General features: G+C 40.9%; 1 protein-coding gene across 1 annotated transcript; it reads right to left on the bottom strand.

Annotated features, from left to right (window-relative positions):
- LOC122775825 (guanine nucleotide-binding protein G(i) subunit alpha-1) lies at positions 1 to 13,255 on the bottom strand. The gene is made up of 9 exons (XM_044036015.1): positions 12,764 to 13,255; positions 8,626 to 8,668; positions 7,569 to 7,710; positions 6,578 to 6,735; positions 4,822 to 4,950; positions 4,027 to 4,156; positions 3,776 to 3,929; positions 1,259 to 1,451; positions 1 to 1,162 (listed from the first exon to the last, which is right to left on the bottom strand). The coding sequence occupies exons 1-8, from the start codon at positions 12,879 to 12,881 to the stop codon at positions 1,261 to 1,263; spliced, it is 1,065 nt and encodes a 354-aa protein (XP_043891950.1). The 5' UTR covers positions 12,882 to 13,255; the 3' UTR covers positions 1 to 1,162; positions 1,259 to 1,260.

Raw genomic sequence — 13,255 nt, 5'->3', positions numbered from 1 at the left:
GGTGTTGCATAAGCTGCCGTGGTTTCACCACAGCAACTCTTTTATTAGCAAAATCATGGATATTAGTCCACTAATGTCCCCATCCAATGGAAACAGAGGGCTGGGGTGTGTGTGGGGGGGTGGGGGGGGAGTATGTAACTTGAAACCATTACAGCTCATAATCAATAACAGTGCACATGTGCTCAACCACCTGTCTGTCTGTCTATGCACTGAACACAGATCTAAATGATGGTCCTACTGTCTGCTACAAGGCCGCCATTGGCATCCTCTTTTCAAAGCTTCTCTTCTTTTCCTCATTCAATCAGGAATGCTTCAGCTTGTAGCAGCGCACACACAACGCGCGCCAATTAAATAGAGACAAATGCTTGTATTTGGTTGCTTAGAAAAATAAAAACTTTGAAAGAGGATGACAAATAGAGGAATAAAGTCCCTTTGTTTTATATTGTGCATACACTGAAACACACACACACACACACACACACTCGTACTCGCACTCACACCTTTTGGCCTCAATCGAAAAAACTCCCTCTCGCAGCGCACGGGCAATCCACACATCCGGAAAAGGTTAACACACGTTTCTCACAGTAGGTCAGAGAAAGTCAGAGTGAATTGGTCTAACAGAGTGACTTGGTCTTAATTGGTTTATACAAGGTGGAAAGAAAAAGGTTACACGACAAAGAAAATAATCACACAAAAACAATCAGATATAATGGACTCTGAGAAGGGGGCTGAGAAGAGTTGAATGGCAACCGCTAAAATAAACCTAAAGTCTCTACGTCAACAAAATTAAAACACTGCAACTAAGGCATGCATGGCACAGGTGCCTAAGAACAAAGAAGACGAAAAAAAAACGTGTTCATTTATGGACAAGAAAATGTGAAACTCCGCCCCCCCCCTTTTTTTATATAAAAATTAAAAATAATGAGAATAATAAAAGGGTAAAACACGCACATTTTAAAACCCATGAAAAAACCCTCGGACAAAGACTGTTGTACAAATATTTTACACAAAACATTTTTTCTACACACCGTCTTCAAAACTTTAAGAGATGAACATAAGTTAATAAGAGGTTAAAAGTGACATTCCTAGCAGGGTCCATAAAGATCCCTCCAGTCAGACTCCCCTTGAATAAAGTCACTTGGTAGGTCGACCACCTGTCTGCCTGAAGAGGAAAAAACACACACAAAAACCACTGTAATTACCAGACAACATTTGAATCCGACGTCCTGCTTGTTCGTCCTTGATGGGCAGACTTTACCTTTAGAAGAGGCCGCAGTCCTTCAGGTTGTTCTTGATGATGACGTCGGTGACGGCGTCAAACACAAACTGCACGTTCTTGGTGTCGGTGGCACAAGTGAAGTGGGTGTAGATCTCCTTTGTGTCCTTTCTCTTGTTCAGGTCCTCAAACTGGCACTGAATGTATGCCGCAGCCTCCTCGTACGTGTTAGACCCTGAAGGGACGGACGGCAGAGAGGGAGAGAGGGAGAGAGAGGAGAGGGTCAGAGGAGGAAACGCACACAAAACACACATGAGGCTGTAAATTAAAGCTGCAAACGGGACCAGGTCCTCGCCCTCAACGTAGCCGTGAGCCGCGGCTAACTCAGGACACTGGACGGATGAGGACGATGTCATTTCTGCTATTACCAGCACGATATCGGCTTTAAAATGTATCATCGGGGATCAGCAAACACACCAAGATCCCCCGTGATATGACGAATGACTGATACAGAAGGTTGAAAATGTTGCTCCCTGACCCATTTAACACATAGAAAATGTAGATCGACATGTGCTGCGACATATTTATGCAAAACATATTCATTTCAGTACAGACGAGAGTAAACAAACATCGGCAGCTTCAGCGCAGGGAAAAACGTATATATCCGATATTGACAAAACACCTACTATTGTGCATCCCCAGCTGCTACTGTGGCAGGTTAATCTGCTTTTGATCTGTGTGAAGCACAGCGTGCGTGGAATCCCCGTTGAAAACAAAACAAGGGCAGAAGTTAAATATTTCAAAAACTACAAACTCATTCAATCCTTTGGGGAGAAGAACGAGACGGAGAAATAAAATGATCAGAGGAAAAGCAACGAGGACTTCATTCCACTGCTTGGGTCCCAACTATAACATGCAAGTTGTTTTTTTGTCATTGGTGATATTTACTGACACAAGTTCACATGTATAATGCAGTGGGTTTCTTTGACACTTCCCAGCTTCAAATAAAAGTTAGCGGAAAGTCTTTTGCACAGGTTTCATTTACGTTAAGTGAAATCTTGGCTGAGAGCAGTGACAGCACTTTAAAGACTTGTAAAAAAGGACTAGAGCCTTGGTTTGTGCACCAGCACGGAGGTGTTTATAGTCCATGCGTGGAATATGGTTCGAACCACTAGGCTGCGCACAAACAAACAAATCTGTAAATAAGTAGGAAGTCAATGGGTAAAAGTCAATTATGGTTACATTAGAATAGATGAAAGCTCATATTCCATGCCACATCCATTTGTGACAACATTGTAACCTTCTTTTATTTACACATTTGAATATGTCTTCATAAACCTCAGTCATAAAAGAGACAGCTCATAAATGTGGGACGTTTCTGTGTCACAGTGTTTGTTACAGCTGTGTCATGTGCGACTTTATCGCCCTGTGACTTTACTTCCTCCATAAAATCTCCCCTCATTTAAACCTCATCTTTTAGAGGTGCTTGTGCAAGTGTAAACCAAGTGTGGCTGCGGTCTCCAGTCTGTCATTTGTCCAAAGTGGTCACACATTCTATGGTATTAAAAGATGAAAATGATTTGTATATCCCTGTTCAACAGCCACTTGGTTAATTGGGTGTGAACAAAATTGATTTGATGGGCTCATTTGTGCAGCTAGGGGTCTCTTAATCAAAACAAACAAAAAAGGCTTAGTTTGATGACGTCAGGAGTAGTGGTGTGGGAATATGGGAATTATTGTCTCAATTGGTTCCCTTGTGTGTTTGCACTTCAGCAGCAGCAGCAGCAGCAAATCACAATCAGTAATCACAGTTTAACTCGTACTACGGGAAATTTACTTCCAGACTCAGTCATTTCATAAGGTGTTTCCCCTTCATTTTTAGGTATGCTAAATACTTAGTATTAAATCAAACTTGTTAGTTGATTTGACTTCCCCTCACTGCACTGTGACTCATTTAGTTAATCAGGAGATCAAATGACCGCAGGCCTAAATGTGAGCACTAGTCATAATTGTTGAACCTGACAAAGACAGACTGTTTACAGCCCACACACAGCTCAGGAGCAGAGCACAGAAGACAATAAAGAAAACACATCTTTGTGTCAGCTGCACACACTGCCACACCTTTGAGTGGCCACAAGAGGCAGACAAACAGTGTGATGATGTGGAGTCTAAAATCCAAAATCCTCATGAGTGCATGATTCAAATAACTATTTAAATTATAATGAGAGCGTACATGTTGTTTGTAGAAATAAATATCCAGACTGGATGCTTTTTTGTTTTACTTGCTCACTGCTGAGGCATCCATGGCCACACCCACCGGGGATTTAAAACCTCTAAAACATTTAAAAACCTTCCAAGACCTCAAGTTCAGTCTGTATAACTGGAGCTGTTCATTAGATTTAATGGCCAGTGGGCAGCTTTTTATGGAAGCTTAAGTCTTGAAATACATATTGGCAGGACGTGATGATTCATGTTTAACATAAAAGCACAGTATTTGCATGTTTAACAAAGCTGAGTTGCACACACACGCACGGGTCTCTGTATACATTTCTCTCTCACCTGCATATTCTGGGTAGCAGATTGTGAGCGGACTCTTTTTGATCTTCTCTTCAAACAGGTCTTTCTTGTTAAGGAAGAGGATAATGGAGGTGTCCGTGAACCACTTGTTGTTACAGATGGAGTCGAACAGCTTCATGCTCTCATGCATACGGTTCTGAAGGAGAGAGACGACAAAGTGAATAATAAAGAACAGCTGATGATGAATCTGTGGGTGTGTGTGTGTGTGTCTGTTGGCGTTCGACAGTTCTTACCATCTCCTCATCCTCAGCGAGCACAAGGTCATAGTCACTCAGAGCCACGCAGAAGATGATGGCTGTGACTCCCTCGAAACAATGAATCCACTTCTTCCTCTCTGATCTCTGACCACCTACATCAAACATTCTGCAACGGGACCACAAAAACACACAGTTGAATAATAGTGGCACAGAAAAAGGCACATTTTCACCCATTAACATGCATCTCAACCCAGCTATTGACACATTCCATACTTTTCTTTACCATTGTGCATCAATGGGAGGATCCGGGCAAATATGGCTCTGATTTTACCACGTTTGCAATATTTCTACCCTATAATCTTAAGTGATTTTTGCATTGGCAAAATAATATTGTTTATAAAGCACAGAAACAAATTCACAAAGTGCTTTGACAGACTACTAAGTCTGTAACACGACACTTAGGAAGAGACACAAGGCAAGTCACAAAATTCAGAACTCCATGAAAATAAATAAAGAGAAACAAGAAAACATCACATAAAAGCAAATAAAAGGACAGTGTCCAATATAAAAAGTCAATACAAAAAGGGTTTAAAGAAGTAATTCAAAGATTCCACTGAGTCTGTGGATGCACAACACAACTGAATGGACTCATTCAGGCTTTGTGTTCATGGTCTGTGCGTCTGTCATCCACCACGGTCACTATTTTGAATAAATGTAGCCAGTTAGTAAAGTTAAGATATTATTTTAACAGGCTACATGCAGCCAACACTGAGAACAAGAGTGGATCTTATATGGATCAGAGAACAAATCACCTGTGCTTATTGTACTCACTTGAAGTGCAGATCCTTGAAAGTGAAGTGTGTTTCTACAATACCAGTAGTTTTGACTCTGGTCCTCAACACATCCTGTTGAGTGGGCACATAAGAACCATGGGATATCCTGTCCAGGTCATTCAGGTAGCTTTGTAGAGGAAAATCAAACCGAAACAGAAAGATAGAGATAAACAACAGATAAAAATAAATAAATAAATAAATAAATAGAGAGTTGTGGCCTTAGGCCAGGGCCACACCGGATGCATGGGCAGGTTGGAAGGCAGCGCTGTTGATTTGCTGCACCTCACACAGGAAGTGTGTCAGCTGTGGAGCTGCTGCTTTGTTTTACATAATATTTGCCTTTGAAATGAAATGGCCATAAATGCTATCATTTGAAATGTGCTAGCATGCTCAACTCAACCTGCCAGGAATCTATAGGTTGCCATGCATCCGTCAGTCCTGCAACAATTTACAATAAAAGCATTGTTTTAAAAGGAATGATTAAGGAAACCTACATGCTTTTAATTTGAAATGGGTAAATAACATATGTTTGAGTGATGAGAACTGCTGTCCAGTTAAAGTAGTCTACAGCTTGATTTTTAGTCATGCTTATAACTTTCCACGCAATTTGCATGTGCATATAGTACATTCCGTGGTTTCAGAGTCCGCGCCATATTTCATATGCATATTCAATCTCACATTCTAGTAGTCCAGTACCGTCTTCTTTATTGTCTATTTGGACCAAAAGAGGAACGCGGTACCAAGTGGACTGAAAGGTCTTGTGCTACGAGGGGAGCATGCAAAGTTGGCACACACACAGTCCATGGGGAATCCAGCTATAGGAGGGTGTGGATTTGTCACTATCGAGTGTGAATGGACCAACACAGAAATTTACATCACGTGGACTCTCACGGAGCTCTGCCCACACACGGATCAGATAATCAGATAAAAGTAAGAAGTTCTGTGACACAAATGCATTTCTCACACATCCAGTGTAGAGGGTGGTAAAAATAATCCTTTTCTAGAAGCATTGCGATGCAGACTCCGAGCAGCAAGGATGATTTCACATCTACACACAACACTCTTCAGGTTAACACAGTCTCAAAATGGACGCTTGCAACCAGCCACGAAAATTAGCATGTTAAGCAATAGTCAAGTAAATACAATAGGCCCGATACCATGCAGTTAGCCAATTAACTTGCCAATATTAGTTAGTGTGATTGTTAAGTAAACAGACGAGTGAACAGTTGCTCTCCCTGCGTGTTTGTGTGTGTGTAAACAGTTGAAGCCGTCTCGCCCTTTCTTTCCTCTCCCACTCTTTGTGTATGTGAGCATCAACACAACATCTGAATAGCTACTACAGCAACATTTAATATTATGCTCAGCAGCACAACAACTGGATTTAACATGGCTTTAAAAAATATTGATTTTTTTGATTTTATGTAAAAAAAGAAAAAGAAAATACTACTGCAACAGCACTCAAGTGCAATACCATGAAGCTGTGATATTTCGGCTAAAGGTTATCACACTGTCACAATCTTAAACCAACACATAACTGCCGGATGACTTTTCAGTTGCTCGAAGCTGCAAGTTGAATGCAGTAGCATTAGTTTTGTGTTTGTGGATAGAAAACTTCAATTTCAGTTTTGTGTGAATTGGTGTAGTAGGATATCAAATCCAATTATTGACATCATAATCAAATTGAATTGTGAGACCAGGTGAAGATGCACAGCTCTAAGCCAGTGTGAAGAAACGTGTCGATGCGCCTCACTCACTATGCCGCAGAGTCGTTGAGCTGGTATTCTCGGGAGCGGCTGAAACAGGCCTGAACTCCTCCATCTTTCCACAGCCTCTGGATGACCCCGGCCAGTTCGCCTGTCATGAAGCCTTCCTCTGCTGAACCCGCCAGGACAAACAGCTGCCGCGCATCATCCTGATGAGACCAAGCTGTTTAAGTCTCAACCCACAACATTACTTTTCAACAAAGAAAGTATCTGCCTTTATTTTTCCTTTTTTAAACAATCTGTCAGTAGAGAATGTTTGTAGTGCATCGTCAACAATAACATTCACTGTATCCCAGCACAAATCACATTACAGTTGGTGTGTGTAGTCAAAAATAGCCTTAATTTGGACATCACTATTGGCAGTCATGTCACATAAAGTATTTCTGACACTTTAAAAACAGCCTTTTAAAAAACCAAACTATATTCGGCAACGTTAAAGCGTCTCTGATGTGGTCATCTCAGCCGTGCCGCTTTCATCAAAATTAGATTTCAAAAAGTGGCACAGTGTCTTAAGCAGATCAGTGGCCAAAACTGATATTTGTGAGGGCAGAGAATCAGGGGGTAAAAAGCCTTGGGTGTAAAATTGGTCACGATGACAGAGCCAGGATAGTCACGCTGAGGCAATGACTAAGCCGTTTGTTATTCTAAGAAAAACCTCATTTGTCTCTTTACGGAGAAGGAATAAAAATACATTTATGGTAAACAAAATTAACTTTAATGACAGGCAGCTATTTTGACTATGTACAAACAAACATTTCCTATTAGACCTATGGACTGCTCTCATGTCAGATTCAGTTTTCAACGTGGTATTAAACCCCTATCGGCTCTATCTGACCTGCTGTAAAGGAGGGAAAGAAAACTGCCCAGTAGTGCTGGATGACATATGACTAAGTGGTTGTTGCGCTCACAGCACAGAGGTACACATTAGCACAGAGATAGATCCCACAATACATCAAGAGCAGTGTTTTTTGACTTCACTCACAGCTCTGGCTGGATCAGCAAAGTCAATCTTGAGGCGTCCCATAGCTCTGATGATGGCAATAATAGACTGGATGGTATTGCTGTAGACCACAGCCTTGTACTGCTTACACTCCTCCTCTGAGTAACCGGCCTCATGGATGATCCTGGAACACAAGCACACAACATTAGCATTGCATTACATAATACTGTGCACATGTTCATAAAAAAAAACAAATTATTATATCAGACTGGGAATCCTAAATCACTACATTTAAATGTGCATCAAAATAATTTCTGTCCAAAATATATGCAGTAAAATTCAGTCCATTACTTCCCACTGGTCAAATAACCAGAGTTAAAAAGGTTTTTGACCAGAAGGAATGTGTTAAATCAGCATTCACTCTCAGTCAAAATGACTCTGCAATGCACATGGGTTTTATTGGCTTCTGCTCCAGATGGCATTAGTGGGAACCTGATTTCTGGCCGCGACGCAAACTCCTGCGTCATTCCCGGCACACACAACCTCACATCCATTTTCCAGCTGTTGGCTATAAATGAATTGTGGTGAACCTTTACTTTTTAAAACCTGGGACAGCACTCAATATCTCATCAATTAAACGGTCAACTGAAAGAGACACTGAAGGAAAAGATAGAAAAGTTTAATCACCACATAACACTGTCACTGAGCGGTGGTAGTGTTTTATCTGCCCCAAATTAATTTTCTTTCAGTCGAGTTTGTGACGTCATATTTCACACATAAAAAAGCTTCAAGGCGAGAAACCAACCACTGGCAACGGGAATGATGTTATCACCTTTTTAAGCAGCTTCACCCAGATTTTAAAAAACCGTGGGTATGCGTTGCTAATTTCAGTGTGAATGACACTTTATAATTACATAAGACTATCACTAGAGTAAGGCGAGTGGGACTGAAACGCAAATGTACGGTACATAATTCTCTGAAAGGTGCTCATGGTGTTGCAAAATGAGATGTCACTCAACCATTACATTACATTACATGTCATTTAGCAGACGCTTTTATCCAAAGCGACTTACAAAAGTAGCTTTGTAACCACACTTACTTCATCTGTTTCACAATTGTACTTTTCCCAGACTCCCCAGCACCTAAAACAAAGAAAGACAGTTTAACATTTAAAATATGATTGATTGATTTTCTTAGTAAATACCAACAAAATGTTGGGCTGAACAATTAAGTGTAATTAATTGTAGCATAGAAAAAGCTTCAATTTAATTGTTTTATATTTGATTTCTCACTGTAGATTCATTTCGTATACACAATGATGGAAACCATTCTTAAACCTTACATTAGAATATAGTCGTTAAAGGTCCATTCTGTAGAATTTAAGGGGATATTAAGCAACATTTAATTCAATATTTAAAATTATGTGTTCATTAATTTACCATCACAAAATGTATCCTCTGCTTGCGATATGTAACCTCACCCCAAGTAGGCACTAAACCCTGCACACTGGTCCTTTTTGATTTGATGGTGTCAGGTATTAAGGCTCCATCATGTTTTGAACCTATTAGATACTGAAGGCGACTAAACAAAAAAATATATTGGACATTAAGTCACAGACAAGAAGACACCTGAGAGAAAATTGTTCTGCTTTAGTTGAATTGTAAATTCACTTCCCATACAGTCAGTAGTCTAAAAGCAAAAAGCCTATGTGACAGTGCAGTGAGGAAGTGCCTTAAAGCCAGTCTGGAGAGGTCACAGTGCAATTGGATTAATCAACAGAATCCTCCTGTCAATAAGATTACACAAAGCTTTAACACCCCAGTGACTGGCTGGAGTCGAGGGCTGTTACTAACAATTGCTTTCATAACCGACTACTGTGTTGATTATTTTCTTGATAAATCCAGTGATCAATTTGGTCCATTAAATGTCAGAAAAAGTTGATCAGTGTTACTCAAAGCTGGAAATGAAGATGTTCCCAAATGTTTTGTTTTGTCCACACACTGATTCGGTTTTAATGATTTCTTTGTTATATGGAGCAAAGAAACCAGAAAATATTCACATTTAAGAAGCTGAAAAATAAATTCTTTCAAATTCTTAAAAAACTCTCAAACCAATTAACAAAATAGTTGACTAATTGATTTAGTAATCGACTAATCAAGTAATTGTTTCAGCTCTACTGGAGTCACAGCTGCAGATGATTCACATCATTATATAGAACAATTGATTTCTGCGCCATCAATTTACAACATTATGTGAGGCAACATTTAGCCACCCATCCATCCATTAGCTATACGGTAGGAGGTAGGAAACACCCAAAACATTTACCAGTCCAATACTTTTGACTGGTTCAAACTACTCAATAAAATAAACATACAACGGTGAATATCTGATATACATAGAAATCAACTATAGAAGTGCTCGGCGTATCGTCACCCACACAGTTCTCCTGCAGCTCCCTATGAGATCCAGGACTGTTTGCAGCTGAGCACACAGCATTTTAATTACCCAACCTCTGCAGGGACCCGTGGTTCCCTGGTGAGGAAAAGTGTTCATCAGTTCACTGTCCCACATGATAAACAGCCACACACTGTGCAGACACGGAGTTAATATTACTGCAAACATCACAACAAACATCAATTTAATCCCAAACATACACACGTCACGTGCATCACTGAACTGCTCAAAGTGGATGGCTGTAAAGTAGAATGGTTTGAGTTTGTCAATGAGCTGTGATGTTTGATGGGGCTACATGACTGAACCAGACACACATACATTCCTCTGAGGCTGTATGAGATGCAGATATCTCCACAGCAAACAACAAACACTATCAGCATCTCATCCACTGATCTCCCTGCTACAGAATCATGAAAATGACACAAAAATAAACATACATTTTTAGGATTTGCATGCGCATCCTCCATCTGAGGCAGCCCTCCTACTCAAAACCCTTGTCTCAAGGAGCATGTCGTGTGCAGATTACTGCATTAGTGCGAACACCCCCAGTGGGAGGCCCGACAGAGCAGCAAACTGCACTGAGCATGCAGGGTGATGTCGCCCTCCCATCTCACTCAGAAAACACATACAGGATAAAAGCCATTTATCACTTACAAGTTCAAAGATACCATCAGGTGATAAATCCACTAACCAAACCCACTTGTCTCGTGCAGGTGCTTGTGGGCATGGTGTGAGGAAGAAAAAACAACAACCGTGAAATTCAAATCAGGCCCATATCAAATGACGTACACACACATTATGCAAGCTGACTGCTGCAGCTGGGCAGCACACAGCGTTTATGACTGGAGAAATCGCGTGTCTGAAAATAAGTGGTGCTACAATTATGCACAGACCTGCCAGATAATAGATAATAGTAAAACAGTATACAAAACGGTTTCATTTCCTTGGAACATTTTTCTTGACTACATGGCCCAGGCAGATGTCCTGTCCAGTTAGCATGCACTCACTGTCTGTTGTGTGTGCATGGTTGTCACAGATGCCTATTGGTGTCAGCCAGGCTACAGGGGTTGCATAGCAACCCATTCAGCTGACTTTTCCTGACTGAAACATCCAGGCAGTGGTTATCAGCTACCAGTAATAGAAAGAACAGAGGGGAGGTGTGGCAACTTCTGTTAAAATAATACAACAAATTAGAGAAAGCACTCAGAGAGTACAAACCTCCTCCATTGTTGCTCCTTTGTGTTGTTGTCCAATCCTTTACCTCGCAAAAGTATATCATCTCACAATTGTTTTACTTAAAAAAATACTAAATGCATACAGATCATTGCTATGCTGCATGCAAATGTGGCCAAAAACAAATCCTCCATAGTGGAGGTGATAACTCTGAAGTGGTGCCAAGACAGGGATGTGAACAAGATAATAAATATATACAATAAAATTAATATTGCCTGGTTGCTTTCTTTTCACAGTCTTAAAAGGTAAAGGCTGTGGTAAACAGTTCCTCATTAGCATTTCCTGAACACATTTCCCTGTTCTTGCTGGTGGAAATGAGAGTGGACATCTCTGCCTGCTAGACCACAACATTCAAATGACCACAGCGTTTTTCCTCTCATGAGACCCTTTTCATTGCCTCACTTTCAGTATCATGTGCAATATTGTTCTCATTGTCAAGAGCAATCCTATTTCTATTCTTACTCCATGAGCTTATAATACATTTAATATGTGCAATAATTACTTTGAAATTACTACTACTTTTTGCATTTTACTTGATCCATCTACTCTTGCTTTCATTTAGGTAATGTCTTAGCAGTTACAGAGATTTTTCTTTTCTTTTTTCACTTTACATTGTACAGTCTTTTAATTTAAATAGTGATTGGAACAAATGTTGGCACAGGAATGTCCTTCTGGATAAATCAAGTTGTCAATCAGACTTTGGATAGCACAGAGTATCAAATCACCATTAAAAATAAAGGTAACAATTAAATACACAGTGTACAACATGAGTTAAATGCCAGCTAGAGTCCATTTTCCCAAGATTTGATTCCGGGTTGGGCGTTTACTGAAACATCGAATCTAGCTGAGCAAAATGTTGTCTCTAAATCACACAAGAACGCCAGATTATGTTCTCAAAGACATTCCTGTATCAGATTGGGCGTTTGACGCTAGCTACATTCATTTAGGGAAGCTTTTTTACACCGATTTGGCCTCAAGTATTTAAAGTGATGCACCGCTGCAGAAAACCAAGACGACAAACACATCCATGTAAAACATTTGAATAAAACAAATGTGCCACAATAACGACAACGCTGTGATAATGTCGCACTTGTTTAGAGACCGAATCGCATATTACGCAAGTTTACGCTTTCTTCTAGCTAACTAATCTCAGCTAGCGTCGGGGCGCTAACCTAGCTAAGCAGCTAACTGCTTAGCTAAATTAGCTCACCGATTTAGCGGCTGGTTCAGTGTGGGATTAAAACTAATCTGACAGTAAACTAATAACTAGTTAATTGTTTGAGCTGGTTTCATTAACCGAGGGGAAGATAAAAAGACGGGAGCTCCGGAGGCTACAACTTTTTCACTGCCTGTGCCTCAACCGTGTCATTCATTAAAAAAGCCAATAATTAGTCTAAAACTCTGTGCCGCATGTTCCGTCGACTCATTAAACAACACATATTTGCCAAAGGACAAGTGTTCTTTCTTCGATATGTGTTAAAGATATAAAATGCCAACAGCTGAAGGACAGGAGGAAAACCCCGACCCCGAAGTCTCAGCGTTTGTCTCACCGAGCAGGAGCAGCTTGACCTCCCGGGCCGCCTTCTCTCCGTCGTCCCGCAGATTCCTGTCGATCATCTTACTCCGCTCCTGAGCCGCCTTGTCGTCCGTGCTCAGCGTGCACCCCATTTTCTTCTGCCCTGGCCTCTGGATAAAGAAATTTAAAAAGGACTCCGACTACAAACGCAACTTTACCTAGGGGCGCAGCAACATGTAAAAGCTACCGAGCTAGCATCCAGTGAGGAGGAGGAGGAGGAGGATGAGGTGGTGGTGGTGGTGGTGGTGAAGGGAGGAGGCGGTCTGTCTCTACAGCAGTTCAGATTCAAACACGCCCTTTTCTCGCACTCAATCTCCCAGTCTCACATCCACGAAGTCTCAAATACTATGTCTCTACAGACGGTGGCTTTGTAGACGAATGTGTCTCATCTATGTGTTTGAATCATTCACGAAGCAAAAGGGGGTAGGAAGGAAGAAGCAGTGAGGAGGGGACGCTGCTAATATTC

Source organism: Solea senegalensis, linkage group LG10 (assembly GCF_019176455.1).
Source record: "Solea senegalensis isolate Sse05_10M linkage group LG10, IFAPA_SoseM_1, whole genome shotgun sequence".
Lineage (NCBI taxonomy): Eukaryota > Metazoa > Chordata > Actinopteri > Pleuronectiformes > Soleidae > Solea > Solea senegalensis.
This window is presented reverse-complemented; position numbering and strand designations above follow the sequence as displayed.

Excerpts from the sequence above, each read along its gene's own strand:
- LOC122775825 (XM_044036015.1), bottom strand. The coding sequence starts at position 12,881 with ATGGGGTGCACGCTGAGCACGGACGACAAGGCGGCTCAGGAGCGGAGT. Across the intron at positions 8,669-12,763 it reads GGTCAAGCTGCTCCTGCTCG|GTGCTGGGGAGTCTGGGAAA; the intron begins GTGAGACAAACG and ends TCTTTGTTTTAG. Across the intron at positions 1,452-3,775 it reads CTGCTACCCAGAATATGCAG|GGTCTAACACGTACGAGGAG; the intron begins GTGAGAGAGAAA and ends CCGTCCCTTCAG.